The sequence below is a fragment of the Osmerus mordax genome, chromosome 1 (genome assembly GCF_038355195.1).
Source record: "Osmerus mordax isolate fOsmMor3 chromosome 1, fOsmMor3.pri, whole genome shotgun sequence".
Lineage (NCBI taxonomy): Eukaryota > Metazoa > Chordata > Actinopteri > Osmeriformes > Osmeridae > Osmerus > Osmerus mordax.
Window position 1 is genome coordinate 25,903,050 of NC_090050.1, and position 26,100 is coordinate 25,929,149.

General features: G+C 47.1%; 3 protein-coding genes across 4 annotated transcripts in view; 2 read left to right on the forward strand and 1 right to left on the reverse strand.

The window, feature by feature from the left end:
* Positions 1–2,612: 2,612 nt before the first annotated feature.
* On the forward strand, positions 2,613–14,343 carry LOC136949583 (ATP-dependent RNA helicase DDX19B). The gene is made up of 12 exons (XM_067243938.1): positions 2,613–2,846; positions 3,320–3,359; positions 3,805–3,894; positions 4,016–4,151; positions 4,258–4,350; positions 4,519–4,621; positions 6,024–6,138; positions 6,328–6,505; positions 7,370–7,607; positions 7,862–8,024; positions 9,651–9,842; positions 12,280–14,343. Exons 1-12 carry the CDS (start codon positions 2,790–2,792, stop codon positions 12,339–12,341), a joined length of 1,467 nt encoding a protein of 488 aa, XP_067100039.1. The 5' UTR covers positions 2,613–2,789; the 3' UTR covers positions 12,342–14,343.
* Positions 14,344–14,349: 6 nt separating this feature from the next.
* Positions 14,350–21,856, reverse strand: pusl1 (pseudouridine synthase like 1). Its single transcript, XM_067243951.1, has 9 exons — positions 21,815–21,856; positions 21,025–21,162; positions 20,862–20,919; positions 19,802–19,989; positions 18,491–18,640; positions 17,960–18,130; positions 15,930–15,984; positions 15,560–15,722; positions 14,350–14,535 (listed from the first exon to the last, which is right to left on the reverse strand). Exons 2-9 carry the CDS (start codon positions 21,084–21,086, stop codon positions 14,477–14,479), a joined length of 906 nt encoding a protein of 301 aa, XP_067100052.1. The 5' UTR covers positions 21,087–21,162; positions 21,815–21,856; the 3' UTR covers positions 14,350–14,476.
* The window catches only part of LOC136949568 (arf-GAP with coiled-coil, ANK repeat and PH domain-containing protein 3-like), a 46,759-nt gene continuing 42,507 nt past the window's right edge, over positions 21,849–26,100 (forward strand). For both annotated transcript variants that reach the window (XM_067243917.1, XM_067243926.1), the window contains exon 1: positions 21,849–22,175. In XM_067243917.1, coding sequence (XP_067100018.1) covers positions 22,129–22,175 — 47 coding nt within the window. In that variant the 5' untranslated portion in view covers positions 21,849–22,128. The remainder of the gene's footprint in view (positions 22,176–26,100) is intronic.

Genomic DNA, 26,100 nt, shown 5'->3' on the forward strand with positions numbered 1-26,100 from the left:
ATGATGAGTGAATTGTGTACTTTTGTACATCTGTGCATTAAAAGAAAAACATGTTTCAGTAAAAGGTAACATTTACTTTGCAATGATCACATCTACACCACATCTACACCACATCTACACCATCTACACCAAGCTACACCACATCTACACCAAGCTACACCACATCTACACCACATCTACACCATCTACACCAAGCTACACCACATCTGCACCACATCTACACCAAGCTACACCACATCTACACCACATCTACACCACATCTACACCAAGCTAAACCACATCTACACCACATCTACACCACATCTACACCATCTACACCAAGCTACACCACATCTGCACCACATCTACACCACATCTACACCAAGCTACACCACCTCTACACCAAGCTACACCACATCTACACCACATCTACACCATCTACACCAAGCTACACCACATCTACACCAAGCTACACCACATCTACACCACATCTACACCATCTACACCAAGCTACACCACATCTGCACCACATCTACACCACATCTACACCAAGCTACACCACATCTACACCACATCTACACCACATCTACACCATCTACACCAAGCTACACCACATCTGCACCACATCTACACCACATCTACACCAAGCTACACCACCTCTACACCAAGCTACACCACATCTACACCACATCTACACCATCTACACCAAGCTACACCACATCTACACCAAGCTACACCACATCTACACCAAGCTACACCACATCTACACCAAGCTACACCACATCTACACCACATCTACACCAAGCTACACCACATCTACACCACATCTACACCACATCTACACCAAGCTACACCACATCTACACCACATCTACACCACATCTACACCAAGCTACACCACATATACACCAAGCTACACCACATCTACACCAAGCTACACCACATCTACACCAAGCTACACCACATCTACACCACATCTACACCACATCTACACCAAGCTACACCACATCTACACCAAGCTACACCACATCTACACCAAGCTACATCACCTCTCAGGTATACAGAGAAAAGGCAGTTAGTTAAAATCTTGTGTGAAGAAAGGAATGTTGGAACAGTATTGTTGCATTCATAATAAATCATGTTTTCATGAATATTAAATTATGTTGTATAATCAGTTTTGCAACCATCTATATATACAGTTTCTCTCTGTGTGCCTAACTTACAGACAACCTTTACTCTGTCACGATTCCACACAGTATTTTAACGTGTTATTCGATCCTTCAAATGAGTCTTCTGGTGTTATCTCTCTCTCAGGGGACCTAAACCTTACTTTTACGCTTTTAGTTGCCATGGATACCTCCAGCACAGCAGCAGATTTGGAAGCAACATTAGACTCAACTGTGTCTCTAAACTGAAGCTTGACAAGTCTCCTTTTTTCCTTGTGTTACACACACACACACCCACGCCCGCACACACCCGCACACACACCCGCCCGCACACACCCTCACACACACCCGCTCACACGATTGCCATCGAGTGACAGCGGAACAGAGATCAATGTAATCTTCCTCAGCACAATCCAGAGCTACTGTCATCATCTATCTATCCACCCCAGTGGAACGAGTGGAAGGTGTGAAATCAATTCTGCATTTAATTAAGGAGTGCAAGTCTGGCTACAGAGGCGACCTCTGGGCCTACCGTCCTTAACTGCTGCAGACCTGGTCAATGCAGGGCACGAGGTCCTCCGCCACCAGGGGCTCTGGAGGGGGGGCTGGAGGGGGGGCTGGAGGGGGGGCTGGAGGGGGGGCTGGAGGGGGGGCTGGAGGGGGGGCTGGAGCCCGGGCAGCTTCACTCCGTTTTCTAAAATGTTCCATGATGACGTTAATCGCTGTATGACAGGCTTTCTCGGCTGTTCAAAATGCTGAGTCGGCTATCTGCAAGAACATGGCTTATTTTGGGTGTCAATTTGGGAGTCCGTTCAAAAAGAACAGATTCAAACGGCAACGTTCGGATTAGCTAATGATGTTCAGAATAGTCTTGGTTGGCCTTGGTTAAAGACTGAGCATTACCTTGGGGGCAATCTAGAGAGTAGCGTTACGTAATAGATTAAAAGTAAGCATTCTATTGAACATCTATTCATGATCAGGAATGCTCTTGAACGAGAGATTTAATCACATGTCGAAGAATGTTACATAATAGTAAATTGGCATTCATCCTCCCAACCTTCTTGTTGAATCCACCAAACCTTTCCCAAATATTGGGGACTATGGTGTTTCTTAAATTAAGAACAATATATTCTTTTGTTGGACTCGTTCAACTCGCTGCACTGCATTCTATGCAACTTTGCAGATATGAAATAGTTATTGAAAGAGTTCTTCAGGTTGGACGTTTTGGGCGACATCTGCAGACCGACTCGGGTGGTCTCACTGCTAAGAAACATGTCCTAAAATACACGAATATAAAATAACAATATATTGATCTAAATCAAAATGTAAAAAACATTCGCTACAAACTATTGGATTCTAAAATTAACCGTAAACCGACTTTTTTTTATACTCGTCGTGAGAAAGGATGAAGCGCTTGCCAGGGGGAACCCATCTTATGTTGTATCGTCTCTCCACCCGGAAGGCTGGTCGGTCGTACTGGGGCACTCGGAGCTGAATTCGTCACGCCATTGTACAAATTAGTTTCTTTTACGGACTTTCGAAACTTATAGCTAGGCTTCCTAGCGAGGTTATCTGGTCGGCACCGAAGCGAAAACAGTTTTGGTGGAGAAATTGAAGCATTAGCAGACTGAGAACAGCTGGCATCATGGCTACAGACTCTTGGGCCCTGGCGGTGGACGAGCAGGAAGCCGCGGCGGAATCTGTAAGTCGTACAAGCCGAACTTGTCTTTGTCAAATGTGTCTGACCATGGGCCCGTTGTGTGGCCACTTGCATTTTTTAAGTTGTTATTCTACGTATTATAACTACCTGAAGTGTTTGTCTCTCTGTCATTTATCTGCTCCTATAGCAAACTAGGCTAGCTTGCTGACGCAGCAGTGGGCGCTTGCTAATAAGCATGCTATCCAACTAACTTTTATCAGTGTCGTTAACTAACGTGAGTTTGCTGGCCTACAGCATTTTTGGCTTGACCAAATGTATTCCGATTAACCCAGGCCGTCTGTGTTAGTTAGAGGTTTTATACATCGCTTGAAAGCTAGCACGCTGACACAAGACTCGTGTCCAGCCCTACTAGGTTGCATGCAATCACAACGTGGACATTACAGCGAGTCCCATCAATGATGACATCGGACGTCGCCTCCGAAATCTAGTTAACAGCCTCTGTACTTCTTTTGCAGATTGGAACCCTGCAAATCAGCGACAAGCCAGAAGAAAATGGTGAGAGGAAATCACACGATATATTATATTCCAAGAGTAAATTAATCTAATTTACCCTGAACTGGCCATAGCCTGAGTTGATGGGTACCATTACATTGGTTAAATTTAGCAGACGCTTTTATCCAAAGCGACTTCCAAGAGCTTTACAAAAAGTGTATAGGTCAATGATCATAAACAGCGAGATAGCCCCAAACATTGCGGGTAGCCAAAACATGAAGCATACATTGTGAAAAGCAAATAAGTGCCAATGGGTAGAACCAGAAGAGCTTGTAGTTTAACAAAATAAAATTAATCAACATGATCCTCAAAAGTGGTAGTGTACCTGGAGGAAAGCAATCAACAATAATATAATTCACAGCGAGTACAAATAATTAAATCAGTTACAACTAGCCAACAAGAGCGACAAGTCCCTCAATTATTGTCAACGGGTAACATTGTTCTAAAGGCACCTCAACCACAGCGACCTCACCAGAAGCAAGCAGCGCTGCGAAGCCAGACAGAGCCGAAGGAGACAAGACGGAGGAGGATGATAAAGGTTATTACTGAGACTTCTGGAGGTTTCTCCAAATTTTGTGACTCACTTAAAGCTGATATTTTGTATAACAGATCTATAATAATGTACCATCAAAATGACACTCGTGTTTCTCTGTTTTCAGATGACAAGGCGGCCCAGTCGTTGTTGAATAAATTGATACGCAGTAATCTGGTCAACACAACCAATCAGGTCGAAGTACTACAGAGGGATCCTAATTCTCCTCTCTACTCTGTCAAGTCATTCGAGGAACTGAGACTGTTAGTTGCCCTGCTAAATGTCCACCTTGTGATGCAAAGATTATTTTGAATCGTTGACAATCCTCTTCCTTTAGCTGGTTATTGTTAAGAACTTTTTCCTCAACAGCAAACCTCAGTTGCTGAAAGGTGTGTACGCCATGGGTTTCAACCGGCCCTCCAAGATCCAGGAGAACGCTTTACCCATGATGCTCGCTGAACCGTGAGGACATAATGCTGCATGCTTGCAGGAGATACGATGCTCAAGCCACTTCTGGACCTCTTTTTTTCTGTCTATTTCTCTCCTCTATCTTTCTCTTTCTCCATCTCTCTCACTTTCTATTCCCCCCCCGCCCCCCTTGTCGTGACATGGTCTCCTATTGTGTTACAGACCTCAGAACCTGATTGCCCAATCCCAGTCCGGCACGGGCAAGACGGCTGCCTTCGTCCTGGCCATGCTCAGTCACGTTGACCCCAACAACAAGTGGCCTCAGGTGAGCCTGACCCCCTTCCAGTGTCAGTTGAATCTTGGCCTCAGTGCTGGTCCTCCCTCTCTCCTCAGTGTCTGTAACTCTCTCCTCAGTGCCTGTGTGTCTGTAACTCTCTCCTCAGTGCCTGTGTGTCTGTAACTCTCTCCTCAGTGTCTGTAACTCTCTCCTCAGTGTCTGTAACTCTCTCCTCAGTGTCTGTAACTCTCTCCTCAGTGTCTGTAACTCTCTCCTCAGTGTCTGTAACTCTCTCCTCAGTGTCTGTAACTCTCTCCTCAGTGTCTGTAACTCTCTCCTCAGTGTCTGTAACTCTCTCCTCAGTGCCTGTGTGTCTGTAACTCTCCTCAGTGTCTGTAACTCTCTCCTCAGTGTCTGTAACTCTCTCCTCAGTGTCTGTAACTCTGTAACTCTCTCCTCAGTGTCTGTAACTCTCTCCTCAGTGTCTGTAACTCTCTCCTCAGTGTCTGTAACTCTCTCCTCAGTGTCTGTAACTCTCTCCTCAGTGTCTGTAACTCTCTCCTCAGTGTCTGTAACTCTCTCCTCAGTGTCTGTAACTCTCTCCTCAGTGTCTGTAACTCTCTCCTCAGTGTCTGTAACTCTCTCCTCAGTGTCTGTAACTCTCTCCTCAGTGTCTGTAACTCTCTCCTCAGTGCCTGTAACTCTCTCCTCAGTGTCTGTAACTCTCTCCTCAGTGTCTGTAACTCTCTCCTCAGTGTCTGTAACTCTCTCCTCAGTGCCTGTAACTCTCTCCTCAGTGTCTGTAACTCTCTCCTCAGTGTCTGTAACTCTCTCCTCAGTGTCTGTAACTCTCTCCTCAGTGTCTGTAACTCTCTCCTCAGTGTCTGTAACTCTCTCCTCAGTGTCTGTAACTCTCTCCTCAGTGTCTGTAACTCTCTCCTCAGTGTCTGTAACTCTCTCCTCAGTGTCTGTAACTCTCTCCTCAGTGTCTGTAACTCTCTCCTCAGTGTCTGTGTCTGTAACTCTCTCCTCAGTGTCTGTGTCTGTAACTCTCTCCTCAGTGTCTGTGTCTGTAACTCTCTCCTCAGTGTCTGTGTCTGTAACTCTCTCCTCAGTGCCTGTGTGTGTAACTCTCTCCTCAGTGCCTGTGTGTCTCCCTCTCTCATCAGTGCCTGTGTGTCTCCCTCTCTCATCAGTGCCTGTGTGTGTGTGTGTAACTCTCTCCACAGTTCCTGTGTGTGTGTGTGTAACTCTCTCCACAGTTCCTGTGTGTGTAGCTCTCTCCACAGTTCCTGTGTGTGTAACTCTCTCCTCATTGCCTGTGTGTGTGTGTAACTCTCTCCTCAGTGCCTGTGTGTGTGTGTATTACTCTCTCCTCAGTGCCTGTTTGTGTCTGTGTGTGTAACTCTCTCCTCAGTGCCTGTGTGTGTGTGTGTAACTCTCTCCACAGTGCCTGTGTGTGTCCCCCACCTATGAGCTGGCCCTGCAGACTGGCAAGGTCATTGAGCAGATGGGGAAGTTCTACCCTGAGGTTCAGCTGGTCTACGCTATCAGAGGCAACAAACGTAACTGCACTTTTATTATTTATGCATTGTAACTCCTGTTGAGGATGAGGATGTTCAGAATGTTGTAGTGGAGGATTTGCTGTGTGTGAACGGCAGCAGCCATGTGTAACTAGCTATGATCGTCATAACACTGGTGACGGGAGAGAATTAGCATGGAGAGAATGTCAGTCCTTCCTCGTCCTTATCCAGTACAGAGAGGGGTCAAGCTGCAGGAGCAGGTCGTCATAGGAACCCCCGGCACCATGCTGGACTGGTGCCTCAAGTTCAAGTTCATCGACCCCAAGAAGATCAAGGTGTTTGTTCTGGACGAGGCTGACGTGATGATTGCCACACAGGGACACCAGGACCAGAGCATCCGCATCCAGAGGTGAGCACCTGCCCACACAACCTAACATGCTTAATGTCTCTGCCCACACAACCTAACGTGCTTAATATCTCTGCCCACACAACCTAACTTGCTTAATATCTCTGCCCACACAACCTAACAGCTTAAATGTCTCTGCCCACACAACCTAACATGCTTAATGTCTCTGCCCACACAACCTAACATGCTTAATATCTCTGCCCACACAACCTAACGTGCTTAAATGTCTGCCCACACAACCTAACATGCTTCATGTCTCTGTCCATACAACCTAACATGCTTCATGTCTGTGCCCACACAACCTAACATGCTTGATGTCTGTGCCCACATAACCTAACATGCTTCATGTCTCTGCCCACACAACCTAACATGCTTGATGTCTGTGCCCACACAACCTAACATGCTTGATGTCTGTTCCCACACAACCTAACATGCTTAATGTCTCTGCCCACACAACCTAACGTGCTTAATGTCTCTGCCCACACAACCTAACATGCTTAATGTCTCTGCCCACACAACCCAACGTGCTTAATGTCTGCCCACACAACCTAACTTGCTTCATGTCTCTGCCCACATAACCTAACATGCTTAATGTCTCTGCCCACACAACCTAACATGCTTAATGTACCTGCCCAGTGCCCACACAACCTAACATGCTTAATGTCTTTTACGTCTATCATACATCATGTAAACGAGAACAAACCATTTGGTAAACAAATATGTTGACAGACTGACCCTGTATATCAAGCCGATATACCTTCCTATTCCTTTCAATGATCAGAAGTTAAAATAATACAAGTTAAAAGGTGTGCAGTTGATGCGTGAGCCGTCCCAGATGGGTGTAAAGTGTGACATGTGGATCTCCAGAATGCTGCCCAAGGTGTGCCAGATGCTGCTGTTCTCGGCCACCTTCGAGGAGACGGTGTGGAACTTCGCCCAGCGGATCGTCCCCGACCCCAACATCATCAAGCTGAAGCGCGAGGAGGAGACCCTGGACACCATCAAGCAGTACTACGTCCTCTGCAACAGCAAGGAGGAGAAGTTTGTGGCCCTCTGCAACATCTACGGAGCCATCACCATCGCTCAGGCTATGATCTTCTGTCATGTGAGTGTGTGTGACTGGGGTGTGTGTGACTGGGGTGGGAGGGAGGGCGGGCAGTGGTATCGTTCTGTGTTGTCAGGTTTGTTTGTCTCCACCTGTTCATTTCTTCATTGGATGCAAGTCAGACGGAATTACAGGTGGTTCTGGGTGTTTGTGGTTTTCCAGCTATTGTATTCCTCAGAAGTTTGGTAATATGTGCAAAAAGCTTCTGAAAGTTGTCCAGAGTTTGTGTGAGCTTGTCCATTCCTGTGTCTCAGACCAGGAAGACGGCCGGCTGGCTGGCAGGGGAGCTGTCCAGGGAGGGCCACCAGGTGGCGCTGCTCAGTGGAGAGATGCAGGTGGAGCAGAGGGCCGCCGTCATCGACCGCTTCCGTGACGGCAAGGAGAAGGTGCTGGTGACCACCAACGTCTGTGCCAGAGGTACTGCCTGCTCCCTGCCACACCCTGGTGCTCCCTGCCACACCACACCCTGGTGCTCCCTGCCACACCACACCCTGGTGCTCCCAGCCACACCACACCCTGGTGCTCCCAGCCACACCACACCCTGGTGCTCCCAGCCACACCACACCCTGGTGCTCCCAGCCACACCACACCCTGGTGCTCCCAGCCACACCACACCCTGGTGCTCCCTGCCACACCACACCCTGGTGCTCCCTGCCACACCACACCCTGGTGCTCCCTGCCACACCACACCCTGGTGCTCCCTGCCACACCACACCCTGGTGCTCCCTGCCACACCACACCCTGGTGCTCCCAGCCACACCACACCCTGGTGCCCCCAGCCACACCCTGGTGCCCCCAGCCACACCACACCCTGGTGCTCCCAGCCACACCACACCCTGGTGCTCCCAGCCACACCACACCCTGGTGCTCCCAGCCACACCACACCCTGGTGCTCCCAGCCACACCACACCCTGGTGCTCCCAGCCACACCACACCCTGGTGCTCCCAGCCACACCACAACCTGGTGCTCCCAGCCACACCACACCCTGGTGCTCCCAGCCACACCACACCCTGGTGCCCCCAGCCACACCCTGGTGCTCCCTGCCACACCCTGGTGCTCCCTGCCACTACCTGGTGCTCCCTGCCACACCCTGGTGCCCCCAGCCACACCCTGGTGCTCCCTGCCACACCCTGGTGCTCCCAGCCACACCCTGGTGCTCCCAGCCACACCCTGGTGCCCCCAGCCACACCCTGGTGCCCCCAGCCACACCCTGGTGCCCCCAGCCACACCCTGGTGCTCCCAGCCACACCACACCCTGGTGCTCCCAGCCACACCACACCCTGGTGCTCCCAGCCACACCACACCCTGGTGCTCCCAGCCACACCACACCCTGGTGCCCCCAGCCACACCCTGGTGCTCCCAGCCACACCCTGGTGCTCCCTGCCACACCCTGGTGCCCCCAGCCACAAAAAAACAGCCTGCTGGCACCTCATTTAATCACATGACCTCAAATACAGGTTATTATAGAAATGCTAATAAAAATGCACAGTAAACTGGTAGGGATGTTCTAAATGTTATGTACAGTAAACTGGTAGGGATGTTCTAAATGTTATGTACAGTAAACTGGTAGGGATGTTCTAAATGTTATGTACAGTAAACTGGTAGGGATGTTCTAAATGTTATGCACAGTAAACTGGTAGGGATGTTCTAAATGTTATGCACAGTAAACTGGTAGGGATGTTCTAAATGTTATGTACAGTAAACTGGTAGGGATGTTCTAAATGTTATGCACAGTAAACTGGTAGGGATGTTCTAAATGTTATGTACAGTAAACTGGTAGGGATGTTCTAAATGTTATGTACATGTCCAGCTTGTGTAAATGGGTTGAGTTGGACAGTTTTGTGGAAATACAAGTTAAGTCTTGTTCACAGTGGCAGTTTAAAGTGATTGTCAAATCTGATTGGTTTACCACAAAGAGCATTTTTCCCCTCTTAGTATTTGACAACAGAACAGATTAGAAAGATACTAAACATGTCTGAGCACAAAGGGCTGCAATAGAAACAAGGCTTTACCTATTTACCAAGGCTGACCCTGACCTCCAGGTATCGATGTGGAGCAGGTTTCTGTGGTAATCAACTTTGACCTGCCGGTGGACCGGGATGGTAACCCAGACAACGAGACGTACCTGCACCGGATTGGACGTACAGGCCGCTTTGGGAAAAGGGGGCTGGCCATCAACATGGTGGACAGCAAGTTCAGTATGAACATTCTTAACCGGATCCAGGATCACTTCAGTAAGCCCTCCGTACACCCCTAAGCACACAAGCTCCACACACCCCTAACCACACAAGCTCCACACCCCATACCACACAAGCTCCACACACCCCTAACCACACAAGCTCCACACACCCCTAACCACACAAGCTCCACACACCCCTAACCACAAAAGCTCCACACACCCCTAACCACACAAGCTCCACACACCCCTAACCACAAAAGCTCCACACACCCCTAACCACAAAAGCTCCACACACCCCTAACCACACAAGCTCCACACACCCCTAAGCACACAAGCTCCACACACCCCTAACCACACAAGCTCCACACAAGCTCCACACCCCATACCACACAAGCTCCACACACCCCTAACCACACAAGCTCCACACACCCCTAACCACACAAGCTCCACACACCCCTAACCACACAAGCTCCACACACCCCTAACCACACAAGCTCCACACACCCCTAACCACAAAAGCTCCACACACCCCTAACCACAAAAGCTCCACACACCCCTAACCACAAAAGCTCCACACACCCCTAACCACACAAGCTCCACACACCCCTAACCACACAAGCTCCACACACCCCTAACCACACAAGCTCCACACACCCCATACCACACAAGCTCCACACACCCCATACCACACAAGCTCCACACACCCCTAACCACACAAGCTCCACACACCCCTAACCACATTAACCGGTTTTATCCAAAGCGACTTCCAAGAGAGAGCTTTACAAAAGTGCATAGGTCAATGATCATAAACAGTGAGACATTGCGGGTAGCCAAAACATGAAGCATACATTGTGAAAAGCAAATAAGGGAAAATTGGAAAAAAACATAAGAGCATGTAGTTAAACAAGTTACAATTAAACAAAATGACTGCCCTGACCTGGCAGTGACAGGGCAGAGGATACATCCTCTAGACAACGCGAGAAAGAACGTTAACTAGCTAGCTAGTTAAATGTACGTTAAAGGCAGGGTAGGCAAGTTGCACGAAGCTAGCTATTTTAGCTTTTGTTTGACACGAATCAAACCAAAAAATCCCACCTCCTCCCATCAAAGCCACTCCCATAAAACTACAGTAACGAGTAGGGGTGGGAATCTTTTGGTACCTCACGATTCGATTCTTGGTCACTATTCGATTAAAAATCGATTAACAATTTTTGCGATTTGGAATCAAATTTCGATTCAATATATGCTTACATTTGATTCCAGTTTGCTGTTTAGTGTTACTTGTTTCTATTTGACTGTGATAGGCAGTTAAGTGTTGATCCCAATGCATCAAAACTAGGGGTGGAACGGTACATGTATTCGTATTGAACCGAAGCGGTACGGGCGTCACGGTTCGGTGCATGAAATTACACGGAGAATACACGGTATAAAATAAATCAAAGTTGCATGCAAATTAATTAATGTATTGCGGAACTACTGTTAGATCCTCATGTTCTTTAGGGACACCTAATCTGTAGCCCCGCCTTAGCTCTGATTGGCGCCGCCGTGAGTCAGAGATAGGCTAGCTAGCGACCCATGAGAGATCGAGGACCCGCCGGCCTCTTTAAGATCGCAAGTTTGGGAAAACTTACAGTAGTTACAGTAGTACAGGCGAGAGAGTGGTGGATAAGACGAGCACTGTGTGTCGGCGTTGTTCAGCAGTTGTGGGGTATGTAAGTGCAAATACATCTAACATGCTAACGCATATAACGCATCTGGATAAGAGCGTGTGCTAAATTACAAAAATATCCGACACCATCACCCAGGTGTGCCAATCACTGGAACGAGACAATATTTTTTTCCAACTTCTTCTCCCTACAGTGCTTAACCAGGCTTTAGATACACATACAAATAGGGCAAAAAAAACCCTAGTAACGAGCATTGAGTGGAGGGGCAGAGTGCTCGTAGGCAGGTTGGTAGACAGACAGCTAGCCCGTCCAATCAATAGTCAGGGTACCCCTTAATGATTGGTCGTGTTTATTACAATATTGCGACACCCACAGATGTCAGAATGATTTCATATTACTGTCAAAACCTTTAGATATACTGGTTGCCATCGAGACGTGAAGTTACTCTTTGCAAATATGACAAAGTGCTTCTCAGTAACATTGCCTAACCTGCCTATAAGTTAGCTATATTTTAGTTAAAATTAATATTCGCAATGTAGGTCTAATGTTTTTGATGTAATGGCCAACTGATTATTATTATTATTTAATCATGAAATAAAGTTACAGCTAGTCTAGTAGAAACTTAAGCTAGTTGCTGCTGGGAGAACTCTGAGTGTTCGTTCCTGTGTGAAGTGTTTACAAAAGTGCAACTTTAGTGAAATGTCGTTTGTAGAAAGAGGACTACTGTATGTGTCGGTTGGTTGGGAAACCGAATATTCCCAAGCACCTAGATTCACTGGATGTGTTTTCAGAAGCTCTGACTCTCCATCTCCACGCTTTCCACAGACAAGAAGATCGAGAAACTGGACACAGACGATCTGGATGAAATTGAGAAAATCGCGAGTTAAAGTGGAAGTCTGCGACCACAACTTTTAGGTTACCCCCCCCCCTCCAGACTGGATAGTGTTTTACTCTTTTATTACTGGGAGACAACCGAAGCCACACACACACATGGACATGTCCTCCTGTACTTCCTTGTTTAATTGTTTTAATCTCTGAAACGTGTCTTTCACTCTTTGTGCTTCTTAATAAAATATGTGCTCTTTAGTCCTGTTGTGTGTGCCTGAAGGAAAGGGTGTTAACAGTGAAGTACCTCCCGTTCTGCTCATGTCTGTGGAGGTACTGAAAACAATACATTGCTTAAAAAACGAAACACAATTTTATCTCTCAAAAAGAGCATTCCTTAAATATTTGCCTCAAGCAACATTGAGTTTCTATTGTTACCAGAGCTACATAGATGCTGAGGAGGTAATTCATTGTTTACAGAGATGGACATATAAACAAATGTAATTCTTTAAAAAAATTATTATAATAATGAAATGCCTATAATGGAATTCAAAGTACAAAGAGTGAAATATGATTGTTCAGAGAATATTTTTATTTTATTTTTTTATGTACGGTTACTTTGACATGGTTATGGTTGGGTTTTAGGCTCTATGCAAACTTGTAGCACTGTTTTAGTGTGCAGCGTACACAGTGGAATGGGAATGAGGCTAAATTCATTTTCAAATCATTCTGAAGTCAGGGATTTTAGTCCAAATGCGAATACTTGGATAGCAAAATACATTTTGAGGATATATAGATAAATCCAGTGATAAGTAGCCTATTCATCATATATTTGATCAAAGGTTTGGGAATTCCAACCGTGGACCATCTCAATGTTTTAGCAGCTACACTTAAACTTCATTATGTTACTGCTTCTGTCCTGTTTTATTTCATGTTCATATCTGACAGTATAAACTAGCCAGTGGTCTCATTTTAATACTCATCAGTCCTTTCACAATCTTCTGGGTTGGTATTTCAAATTACGCACTTTGTCAACTTCATTAGTGAGCAGGCTGTGGCTTTGTCCTCTGAAAAAAACAGTCACTTGAAACATAATTTTGAGGTGCTCAATTCAACCAAACCGAATTCCTTCCTGAAGTGGATGTTCTGAGACACTTGAAATTCGGGCAGGTTTCGGAAAACGTGTACTGTTTTCTCTTTAAAGCCAAATGCAGATTTGACTCAAAGACAGTGGCTATGCCAGAATTAATGTGTGTATGGATTCTTGGACAGAATTGCCTGTACTTGTCACATTAGACATTTTTTTGGTTTGGCTGAATGATTTTGCATCACTGCTTAAAATGCGGTGCCATTCCTGACGCTAGGCACGCAAATAAGCAGTTTATCATCTTGATCACGGGTAAATCTTAAAACGGCTATTGTAGCTGAAGCTGATTTTCAAAGTTCATGACTTCTAATTTGATTGCTGTCAAACAAAGGGCAATTATTGATAAACCAGAACTGTATCCTACAAACCTCATTTTCCTCCAACTGTCATTGAAAATGCAGTTGGAGTTTGTTCTATTGACTGTTTTCTGGAATGTTGTGTTGCGAGAAAGACGTGTATGCACGTTTATATTGAATGAGAAAACGCTGCCAAATTTGTAATCATGAGCGAGAGTATCGTGTTGAGCAACATGTATCTATATTGTGCTGGGTCTTTGTTAAAGCCAAGAGGCTTGAATGCAGTTTGACTAGGATGTTTGGATGTACAGTTTTGAGTGCACTTTGTTGACCCTTACCACTTTTTCCATTGAACACCGAGCAGCAAAGTCTATGGTCCCATACGCTCCACTTAGAACAAACGGTCTTTGTGTACTTGACACTAAAGTTACTTCATTCTAAAGAAATTGTTTTTAAGTGTAAATAGACTTAGGTTTAATATCAAAGCTGATGTAGGAATTATTAGATGTCAGATCTTATAACACAAGTTGTGAGGACTATGGTGTTATGTAGCATGATGACAATCTGTTCTAAGTTGTTGTCATGTGAATGATGTGTTGAAATAAACTTTGTGGATCTTCATTGAGATTCAGTACGTTTATAACAGCTTGATACAAATACATTAATATTGGCATATTGTTACATAAACATACATACAAATATTTATTTGTATATTTTGAAAGAATAAATTGCATCACGACGGACATGAATGGGCCTAGAAAACATCTAAAGTAGGTGAACTCTGTCCTGATGTCTCCCCACAGGGCTGGAGATCTGAAACAGGAACACAATCTTCCATCATCACAACACATTATGAGCTACAGTCATATGCATCCCTCCCTGTCTTTTGAAGATGCATTTTTAGCAATATTTCCTGCTTTATATGCCTTTATTTTGATTATTTTCTTTTGGGTTAGGAAATTAAGTGAAGTGACAGGAAAGGAGAGAGTGGAAGACATGCAGCAAAAGGCAACATGGCCGTGCGGTAAGGCCTCACAGCTGGAACCCAGGCCGTGCGGTAAGGCCTCACAGCTGGAACCCAGGCCGTGCGGTAAGGCATCACAGCTGGAACCCAGGCCGTGCTGTAAGGCCTCACAGCTGGAACCCAGGCCGTGCGGTAAGGCCTCACAGCTGGAACCCAGGCCGTGCGGTAAGGCCTCACAGCTGGAACCCAGGCCGTGCTGTAAGGCCTCACAGCTGGAACCCAGGCCGTGCGGTAAGGCCTCACAGCTGGAACCCAGGCCGTGCGGTAAGGCCTCACAGCTGGAACCCAGGCCGTGCTGTAAGGCCTCACAGCTGGAACCCAGGCCGTGCGGTAAGGCCTCACAGCTGGAACCCAGGCCGTGCGGTAAGGCCTCACAGCTGGAACCCAGGCCGTGCGGTAAGGCCTCACAGCTGGAACCCAGGCCGTGCGGTAAGGCCTCACAGCTGGAACCCAGGCCGTGCTGTAAGGCCTCACAGCTGGAACCCAGGCCGTGCTGTAAGGCCTCACAGCTGGAACCCAGGCCGTGCGGTAAGGCCTCACAGCTGGAACCCAGGCCGTGCTGTAAGGCCTCACAGCTGGAACCCAGGCCGTGCGGTAAGGCCTCACAGCTGGAACCCAGGCCGTGCTGTAAGGCCTCACAGCTGGAACCCAGGCCGTGCGGTAAGGCCTCACAGCTGGAACCCAGGCCGTGCTGTAAGGCCTCACAGCTGGAACCCAGGCCATGCGGTAAGGTCTCAGCCTACATGGCACACATACTTATCTAGTGAGCTGCCGGGGCGATCAGAACCCTGGAGCTCAGCTGCAGCATCTCACCTTGTTGCTGGTACTCCACCTGAGTCAGAAACAGGCCCTGGGGGGGCGCGGTCAGGTTCTGGGGGTAGGCCAGGGAGTCTTGGGCCTCCAGTAGTTTCTCTAGCTGAGAGACGGAGAGCTTTCCCTGGCCGACCGCCACCAGAGCCCCAGTCATCCTTCGCACCTGCAGGACAACAGCAAACAGGCGAGGCAATAAGGAGGTCAGGTTAGGGAGCTTGCAAAAGTACAAACACAACATGTCATTGATGTTTACCAGTCAGTGTTCCATATTTGCCAGCAGGAGGTGCTAAACATCTACTGTAAACTTGTTCGTTAATAGGAAGGCCTTTTGGTATCTTGTGAAAATGAAGGAAAGCCACTTGAGACGCACCTGTTTGTAGAGAAAGGATCTACTCTTGAAAGTAAGCTCCCAGAACTGGATCTCTCTGAAAGGACACAACCAGGAAGTGAATGCCAAACAGTGGAAGATATGAGAAAAAAAAAATATATATATATATACACACACACACATACATCTCTGAGGAAGGCATCATTCTTCCCTTTCAAACCCACACTGTAACAGATCAGCTACTGTTGACCTCGATCCTAAAACCTGAACAGTTTTGAAAGGTTGAAAAAATATTAGCATTTTTGCATCATCGATGAGTACTTGAGGACTCTACTGTACTCTATTGTACTCTGCTTTAATCTACTGTGTTTTAGGCTCCTCTGTTCTTGTCTTTTCTTTCACTGTGTGCATTGAAAAAAAGGTGGGAGGGATGGAGGGCATTTAGGAGTTAGACGGAAAGAGAGACAACTGTGGCTACTGGGTCAATGCAAATTTACTTTCATGTTTTCGCAGAGGTTTGGGTCTTAGTTTTCATAACAGGTTTACTGGTAATTTCAAACTGGCAGGATAGGCAAGTTTACATTTATTCATTTAGCAGACGCTTTTATCCACATTGACTTCCAAAAGAGAGCTTTACAAAAAGTGCATAGGTCAATGATCATAAACAACGAGTATAGGACCAGCAGTACAGGTGTAGATCTACGACTGATGCTTCCAGCTCCCTAAGCTCCATACGCTCAATCATGGAACGTAATGAACCGTCAACAATGACATGGAGCTAATTCTAGTTTCCCTGCGGAAGGCTTCAACACAACTCCTAACCTCATCTAACACTACGACCCTTCTGCTAGCGCAATATAAAAAGCAGTTCAACTTTGACGTTTTAATAATTCACAGGTAGATTTTCCTTCATGTTATTTCCGTTCCTTATGATAGTGTCCCTCGTGAAATATGCATGCAGACTTCAACTGCACCAACCAAGAGCTGAAACAGTCAGTTAACAGACATTTGGATGCTAGTCGTGTTTGGTTTAGAGATGGAATAATTTAAATTGAGAAGCCGTTTGAAAATGTATGCGGTACACATTAGTTTTTTCATCCTAAAAATCTGTTTTACTGCTCCACAAACAAATCACAAACTGATTTGAGGTTAAAGGGAATAGCAGCTAAGCTAAGCAGGGGGCGCCAACCGCGCCAAGTCGTGTCTGTGTTGTGGTTGGGGGGCGGCGCCCCGATTTGTGCTCCGGGGGGGGTTAGGGTTATTCAGGGTACACACGTCCCCACGTCATGGCCATATTGTAGACCATATTCTTATGGTTAATAATAAATGATCATGAAAGTGGGGAGAGACCCCGTGGCCCTGTAACCCTGTCAACATCATGCGCCTCCCCTTTGAACTCCTGCAGCATTCTGGATTATATCTGCCCCCCCACAGGCAGGCAGGCACGCGCACACACATGAGGTAGAGATGTACAATTACTGTAAAGGCTGAAAGGGAGTTTAAGCCTGTTCTAAAACCCTTGCATGGTATATTTAAACATTTTATTTTCTTCCCCCCCTGAAGTGCACAGAATCAATCCCGGCTAAGAGATTGAAAGCCTGCATGCATATTAACTTTATTAGTTAATTAACTAAGTATCAGAGTCTACATTCCTACTCATTTATGTTGTGTTCTGTAAACATACAGTAGAGTTGACCTCTCCAAAATGTCCCCCACAAGAGGGTCAATGTTGTTATCTCTTTGTCTCTGTGAGAATAGAGACGTGAAGGGAATAGGGAAGTGTGTGGAGGTGTGTGTAGGTGTGTTACCCGTGGAGGTGTGTGTAGGTGTGTTACCTGTGGAAGTGTGTGGAGGTGTGTTACCTGTGGCGGTGTGTGGAGGTGTGTTACCTGTGGAGGTGTGTTACCTGTGGAGGTGTGTGGAGGTGTGTTACCTGTGGAGGTGTGTTACCTGTGGAGGTGTGTTACCTGTGGAGGTGTGTTACCTGTGGAGGTGTGTGGAGGTGTGTGGAGGTGTGTTACCTGTGGAGGTGTGTTACCTGTGGAGGTGTGTTACCTGTGGAGGTGTGTTACCTGTGGAAGTGTCTGTGAGCGAACGCCTCTCCCGGCTCCAGGAGAGCCAGGTCCAGGGTCTTCACAGGGTCCTTGAAGGGTGTCTCAGAATTCAACGCTCTGAAGCTGCTGAAGTTATGGGTCCCCACCAGCAGGGAAGCAGCCTCACGCATGGCCCCCACGTTCAGCTCCCTTAAACAAACACACACAATCAGGAGAGTGAGAGAGGCAGGGCCTCATCAGAAGAGAGAGGGGCAGGGCCTCATCAGAAGAAAGAGAGAGAGAGGGGCAGGGCCTCATCAGGAGAGAGAGAGAGAGAGGCAGGGCCTCATCAGGAGAGAACGGCAGGGCCTCATCAGGAGAGAGAGGCAGGGCAGTGTGGCTCATGAAATTGTGTGTGTGTGTGTGTGTGTGGGGGGGGGGGTGAGCTCTCATGGGGGGGTGACTACAACTCAGTTAGAGGATGGATCTCCTCATGGTTCTGTAGAAAGACACCAAACACATACTGTGACCCAGCTAGGGGAGGGGCCGTTGGTTGCCAAGGTAACTCACGTGTTGCATAGGCCCCAGCACAGCCTGAGGTCAACCAGGGGCAGCTGTGAGGGCCGGGTCACGCCGGCAGCCAGCCGGTACACGTACGTCCGTGACGTGGCGCGGAAACGTGCGTGGAACCCTTCAGGCACACGGTAGGCACAGCTGACCCTGAAACACAGAAACATGAAACACACATGAATATCTAGCGGCCCTCAAAACACACCTGAGAAATGTTTCAGAGAGAGATTCTGACACAGCTTTTTTTGGAACGACTCTTTTCTTGTTTAGTTGAAGATCCTGTGGCTCCAACCACAGCAGGAGGGCGTGCTATGACCTCGGAGGCGGTCGTAGAGCGAGTGAAACAAAGGGCAGAACAGGTTTGAAGAAAACACCCTCGGCTTCCTAGGAGGCTGAAGACTTCCTGACCTGTAGTCTGTCTGTTCTCAATATTAATAGAATAGGTTATTATATATATATTGCCAGCATACAGTACTCAGTAGACTATAGCGAAAGTAGGTTAGGTTTCCCAGGGAGGAGATTGAGTGTGACACCTCGCAGAGCCAGGCCTTGCGTTGACCGTCAAGCAGGATGTGATCAGACAGCCCTCCCTACACTGAAATGTTCAGAGAACATCTAACCCTGTTCAGAAAACATGACCCACAACAGGGGACATGTGGCAGAACAGCCCACATGTAATAACTGGTATAATGGCTCATATTTAATTCTAGTGTAAAGTCATTTTTGTCCTTTTTATTTCTGTCTCAGTTGTGTTGACTGAGGTATTGTGAGTTCAGGTGACACACCCCTCTACTCCCCCCTCCCCACACACAGGTGATTTCCCTCAGCAGTTGGTAATAATCCCTATCACAGGCCCGGTGTGTGAAAGAGAAAGCAGGATTCTGCCACCATCCAAAACATTCCCAACCCCTCTCTCTCGCTCTTTCTCACACACACACACCAAGCAGACTCCAAATGCAGTCGGAATGGAATGGAATGGAGTGGAATGTTCGAAATCGCATATGCGACGTTATGCTGTGAGACCCGCTTTCGAACGATTATATATGTGCAACGCTACTCCTTAAAGGGTTAAATAGCATTCATGAAAAAAGTGTTTCTACTGTTGTTTTGTTATAAAAACATGCTATAAGCCGCATCGAAATATAAACCGCACCACCACAAGAAAAAATTTAAATCGGGGTATAAACCACAGCTTTATAAAAAAAAAAAATATGGTACATATGTCAAACTCAACGTCATTTAGTCACAGATCCTTCAGTCAACTGCCACAACATCTCTATGGCCCCGCTCACTTAACAACAAAGCCCATACCTGATTGGCTCCTGCCTCAGGTGAAAGTTGAGGGCGTCGACTAGGACGTCCTCTGAGAATGGGGGTTTGTTGTTTCTGCGTTGTAGGTCAAAGTGGGCGGAGTTAGAGAGGGCGTGGACGCCCGTGTCTGTTCGGCTGGAGATGGTCAAAGACACGTCGCTAAGCGGACGAAGCTTCCTCACTGCATCCTGGGGAAGGAGGGAGAGAAAGAGAGAAATCCATATATTAAATACATACATTAGATAACAAAATAATGTGGATTTATCTGCCACTATCTAATCTCAACTCCTGTCGCTGTGATGATGTCACAGGAGCAGTATGAGGCCCTCTGGGTCCACATCTGGGGGAGGCGTACCATATTTACAGTCATGAGATCAGAGAAGCACAGATAACACCAGGCTCATACCAAACTAGTTCCTCCTGAAGATAAATCACATGGTTTGGAAGAGACAACACCCAAACGTTCTAACAACATGACTGGAGTCTTGACGAGGCCTCGTTATCAAGTCTAGACATGCACACGCTTACGAAGCTGCATGAAAGGAACTTTCTACGTCTGCCATTTCTCAATAGTGACACGTGACACGTTTGCAGTCTCTGTGCAAAGTCATTACTGGACTGGACTACATGATGGTGGTAAAACAGTTTATTGTAGAAGTGATTTGTTGACGTATTTTTTAAATCTCAGTTACCGTTTGCTCAATCAATCAATATAAAATATTAAAAACAATAAACAACTATACATTTATCATGCTCTCTTGATGGCCCTGCCTCTCTCTCTCCTGATGAGGCCCTGCCACTCTCTCTCCTGATGAGGCCCTGCCTCTCTCTACTGATGAGGCCTCTACACATAAGCTAATACATCAGTAGACTGGTTAAAAGGGCCTGCTGGTGTTGGTGCATCAACACCAGGCTTGCCCCGGCTGCCTCGCCTCCCTGCTGCCTCGCCTCCCTGCTGCCTCGCCTCCCTGCTGCCTCGCCTCCCTGCTGCCTCGCCTCCCTGCTGCCTCGCCTCCCTACTGCCTCAACTACCTGCTGCCTCGCCTCCCGGCTGACTCACCTCCAGATGGTTCTGGACCCCGAACATCTGATGGTGTGCAGGTGACCTCACCACTCCGCTGTGAACACAGTACAAGACATCATGGTGACTAGAAACTATACTTTATAGACATATACACTGAAGATGTATATACACTGCATAGGCATGACAATGTTCTTCTTACCAGTATTTAGTTCCAATGTATTGAAAAAAGATGAGGTAGCGCGTGCTACCTGTGTTCATCATTACTGATTTTTCATTTCTAGATCTCAGTCTTCCTGTAATCCAGCCGAGCCTTTCCGATATGAACTTTCACAGCAGTCTTATGATGTGCGTGACATGACATAGTTGAAAACATAAAATGCATTCACTGCTATAGAAACAGAGCGAGACAGATGACCTGAACCTCTCATATTTGTAGGCCTACTACAGTCCTTTAAACTACATCTGCGACGGGTGGCCAATACATTAAACTACAGCCAAAGGTCTCTCAAGTCTCACGCATTTGCCGTGAGACTCACGCATTTTAAATCATTTCTCACCCTCTCACGCGAAACTTTGTATTTCTCACGCTGAGAAGTAAGATAGGCTATAACTTGTCCCGCTGAGCCGCAGGCATAGGCTACTGAGCGAGGTTTTCTGCCGAGTTGAGAGCTCTCGAGTTATACAGATTTAAATGGCCCGTATCAGAAACATCGACCACCACCGTCTGCCGGATCTTAGTACCCAAACGTTGACAGGTGGTAATCTCAAAACAATATTTTCTTCAAATTTGAGAGCCCTGAGCATGTGTCCTTGTGTCGCCTTTGCGGGTCGGATCGCGTTCAACACATTATTAAAAATAATGAAATACCAATTACATAAAAGGTCATTTACCAAAATAATTTACGACGAATGTTATGAAAAATATTGTGTCAACAGACATTTGAAGCATTTAGGGAATAACACGGATGTTAAGTGAGTTTTACGCTTACTGTTCCTTTATCCGTCAAAGAAGTTCGTCCCTCTATGATGTCGTCATGATGATTGGCAGAGGGGTGTGTCGTCTCACCAGTGTAACCACGCCCCCTAGTCCTTCTCCAGCTGTGGCAGTGCTCGTTTGACCGGTCATTTGACATGCAGTGAGAGACTGAATACGGTGACACAGTGTCAACGTTACCGGGCAAGAAGCTGCCGCGCGACAGGGAATAGCAGACACTGTATTTATATTTCACGCGACAGAAGCGCCGGGCAATGTAATTTACAGATTGAAGGAATAGTACAACAAAAACATACAATAAACGCAAAAATGACGGTGGATTTTGAGGAATGTATTAAAGATTCACCTCGATTCAGGTAAGAATGCTTATGCCATGTACAGCTGTGCGCAATTCTGGAACGAGTAATATCATTCCAGTCAGAATATATTTCATCGATTCTTTCGTGCAATAACACTATTACAATATTGTCGTTCACCGATGGACGGCAATGCGGACATATTGACATTGGTTTCCAATAAATCACGTTGACTTATTATCGATACATATTAACATTGCTTTGATGAAAGAAAGCGATCGTTGAAAGATTGTTACTCGTGCCGTTTCATTTGAGGATTGCTGTCTGTCACCTTGTTCTGTAACTGCCTGTACAATGCGCCCTCAGAACCAGTTGAATGAATCACTCTATGTAAGGTGACGGGGAGAAAGGAGATTGCAATCGTACACAGAGATGATGTGGGAGATGATATGGGATAAGAATTCCTTATAAACATCCTGACAATGTATTTATAATATACATGTTGAATTCGAAGATTTTCTTTTCTAGAGGCAACAATCAGACATAACGCATATGGGTCCTCCCTCTCTCTCTCTCTCTCCCTCTCTCTCTGAGACTGTAGAAGATAATTCAGTTTCTTCATTCACGATCATGAGACTATTTTAGCTGAGGGCTTCCCTGGGATAGTCGGACAGCGCTCTGAAAGGGGCGTGCTGTCCCCGTGTCTATTTGCATGTCTACCGACGTATTCCATTTTCTGAAAGCGATGCATGTTAGATGCAGTCCCTCGGTTCACTTACTACACTGTAGGGACACGACAGTGCAAAGACAAGTGGCTGCCAATCTGGAGATGCCCTTGTCAAACCACCAGAGCCGTGGCAGGGAGGCTGGGGTTGTGGATTCTGTCTTCAGGGAGGGGCCTCATATTCTGGGCAGAGCTCCAGTTCTCTGGCCCCTGGAGGGTAGCGTCTAACATGAACCAAACATCCTTCAGGGATATGACCAGGGGAGCTTGATAAACGAAGGTCATCTAAGATCTAGGTCACACATTGCCTGGTTACTATGGTTATAGTGTCTGGTGTTGTTGATTTGAGATCTACTGAGGTATATTTTGTTAGTTCCTGTCTGTGTTGCAGTATGATGGTATTATTTGGAGTTATGAGCACACTATAGTACTGCAGTTCTCTGGTTTTGTCGTTTTTGGCATTTATTCATTTTCTCACATTTTCGTGTTATTTATGTATCATCTCTCTCAATCCTACACACACTCTCACACAAACACTCACACTCTCACACACACACTCACAAGAACAAACTCAAACAATCCTAAAATGTCTGTTGCTGGTAATCTGCCTTGGAACATAAACATTTTAGAAACATTTCGTGATAATGAGCTTTTGAGAAAGTATTGTTGTGTATTATGATTGTAGTAGAGTTATCAGGGATGCAGACACAAACAACTCAGTAACACCAGAGATTAAGGTTGACAACCCTTCGCTACTTACTCTATATCTCCTACCTTTAAAACAGATCTCTAACCTTCCAAACAGATCTCTAATCCTAACCCTCCAAAAATATCTCTAACCTGAAACTCTGGAGAGTTCACTCTCTTCTCTCCTCCTGGGAAACTCTTTGTTTCTGTCCTTCTTCCCTGCGTCCTCTACGGCAGCCTCTTTGCCTCAGCCTCTCTGCCTCAGCCTCTCTGCCTCAGCCTCTCTGCCTCAGCCTCTCAGCCTCTCTGTCTCAGCCTCTCTGCCTCAGCCTCTCTGCCTCAGCCTCTCAGCCTCTCTGCCTCAGCCTCTCTGTCTCAGCCTCTCAGCCTCTCAGCCTCTCTGCCTCAGCCTCTCTGCCTCAGCCTCTCTGCCTCAGCCTCTCTGCCTCAGCCTCTCAGCCTCTCTGCCTCAGCCTCTCTGCCTCAGCCTCTCTGTCTCAGCCTCTCAGCCTCTCTCAGGACATTCACATTAAAACAGGGGATGAGAGCTAGAGTGTTTCATAAGGCTTGACACAATAATGGAAGTAGCAGATGAGGAAAAACAACTTGAAAACCCCAAACCGTGATAGGAATCTCAGTCTGGAAGGGATCCACACTCCCATGTATCACAGAGCTACGGTCTGTGTGGAGCAAGTGGACATTTTCCTTACGTAGTGAGATCTGGTTTGTCTTCCTCCAGCCGGAGGGAGAGTTCTAGAAGACGGCAGGCTGCTGTCTGGTGTGGCTGTTGTGCAATGCTGTTGAGGGAGAGTGTGTGTGTGGGCTTGTTTGGTCAACTAAGAAAGAATGTACCTTTTGGGGCCCTTTTCTTGGGTCCCACAACTTCAATGCTATTTCCAGGGGGTTTTGGGGGGGTTTATGGTTCGAATTACATTAAGGGTTGGGGTTAGGGGTTAGGGAAGCTTTGGAACTGGAGTGAATTTGTCCTCACTAGGATGGTAAAACAAACCTGTGTGTGTGTGTATCTGTCTCTCCTCCTGCACGTGCAACTCTGTAGCCCGTGGCTCTAACCGCTCATCCCCTCTCTCTGCAGGCCCAGACCTGCGTGTGGCACACAGACTTCTTTTTCTCTCTGGTTTCCTTGTTGAAACACACTGACACTCCTCTGTATCTCTCTCCCCTATTAGTCCCTCTGTTGTCCTGCCACCTGCAGCTGCCACACCCTAAACACAGCCTCCTGCCCAGAGCTGCTCCACTGTACAGCTGAACTGGACTCTGTGTCAACACAACACTGTCAGCTGCCACACCCTAAACACAGCCTCCTGCCCAGAGCTGCTCCACTGTACAGCTGAACTGGACTCTGTGTCAACACAACACTGTCTGCTGCCACACCCTAAACACAGCCTCCTGCCCAGAGCTGCTCCACTGTACAGCTGAACTGGACTCTGTGTCAACACAACACTGTCCAGAGCTGCTCCACTGTACAGCTGAACTGGACTCTGTGTCAACACAACACTGCCCAGAGCTGCTCCACTGTACAGCTGAACTGGACTCTGTGTCAACACAACACTGCCCAGAGCTGCTCCACTGTACAGCTGAACTGGACTCTGTGTCAACACAACACTGCCCAGAGCTGCTCCACTGTACAGCTGAACTGGACTCTGTGTCAACACAACACTGTCCAGAGCTGCTCCACTGTACAGCTGAACTGGACTCTGTGTCAACACAACACTGTCCAGAGCTGCTCCACTGTACAGCTGAACTGGACTCTGTGTCAACACAACACTGCCCAGAGCTGCTCCACTGTACAGCTGAACTGGACTCTGTGTCAACACAACACTGTCCAGAGCTGCTCCACTGTACAGCTGAACTGGACTCTGTGTCAACACAACACTGTCCAGAGCTGCTCCACTGTACAGCTGAACTGGACTCTGTGTCAACACAACACTGCCCAGAGCTGCTCCACTGTACAGCTGAACTGGACTCTGTGTCAACACAACACTGTCCAGAGCTGCTCCACTGTACCGCTGAACTGGACTCTGTGTCAACACAACACTGCCCAGAGCTGCTCCACTGTACAGCTGAACTGGACTCTGTGTCAACACAACACTGCCCAGAGCTGCTCCACTGTACAGCTGAACTGGACTCTGTGTCAACACAACACTGTCCAGAGCTGCTCCACTGTACAGCTGAACTGGACTCTGTGTCAACACAACACTGTCCAGAGCTGCTCCACTGTACAGCTGAACTGGACTCTGTGTCAACACAACACTGTCCAGAGCTGCTCCACTGTACAGCTGAACTGGACTCTGTGTCAACACAACACTGTCCAGAGCTGCTCCACTGTACAGCTGAACTGGACTCTGTGTCAACACAACACTGTCCAGAGCTGCTCCACTGTACAGCTGAACTGGACTCTGTGTCAACACAACCTCTCTGTCATTGAGTTTCACTCGTTCCTCATAGAGGGTGAAGAGATGACACCGTTTTGGAAGGTTGTACACCAGACCTGTGTGAGGTGTGCAGCTCAGGTGACCTGCTCTCCAGCAGGGTTGGTTGTAGCTCATGTTTAGC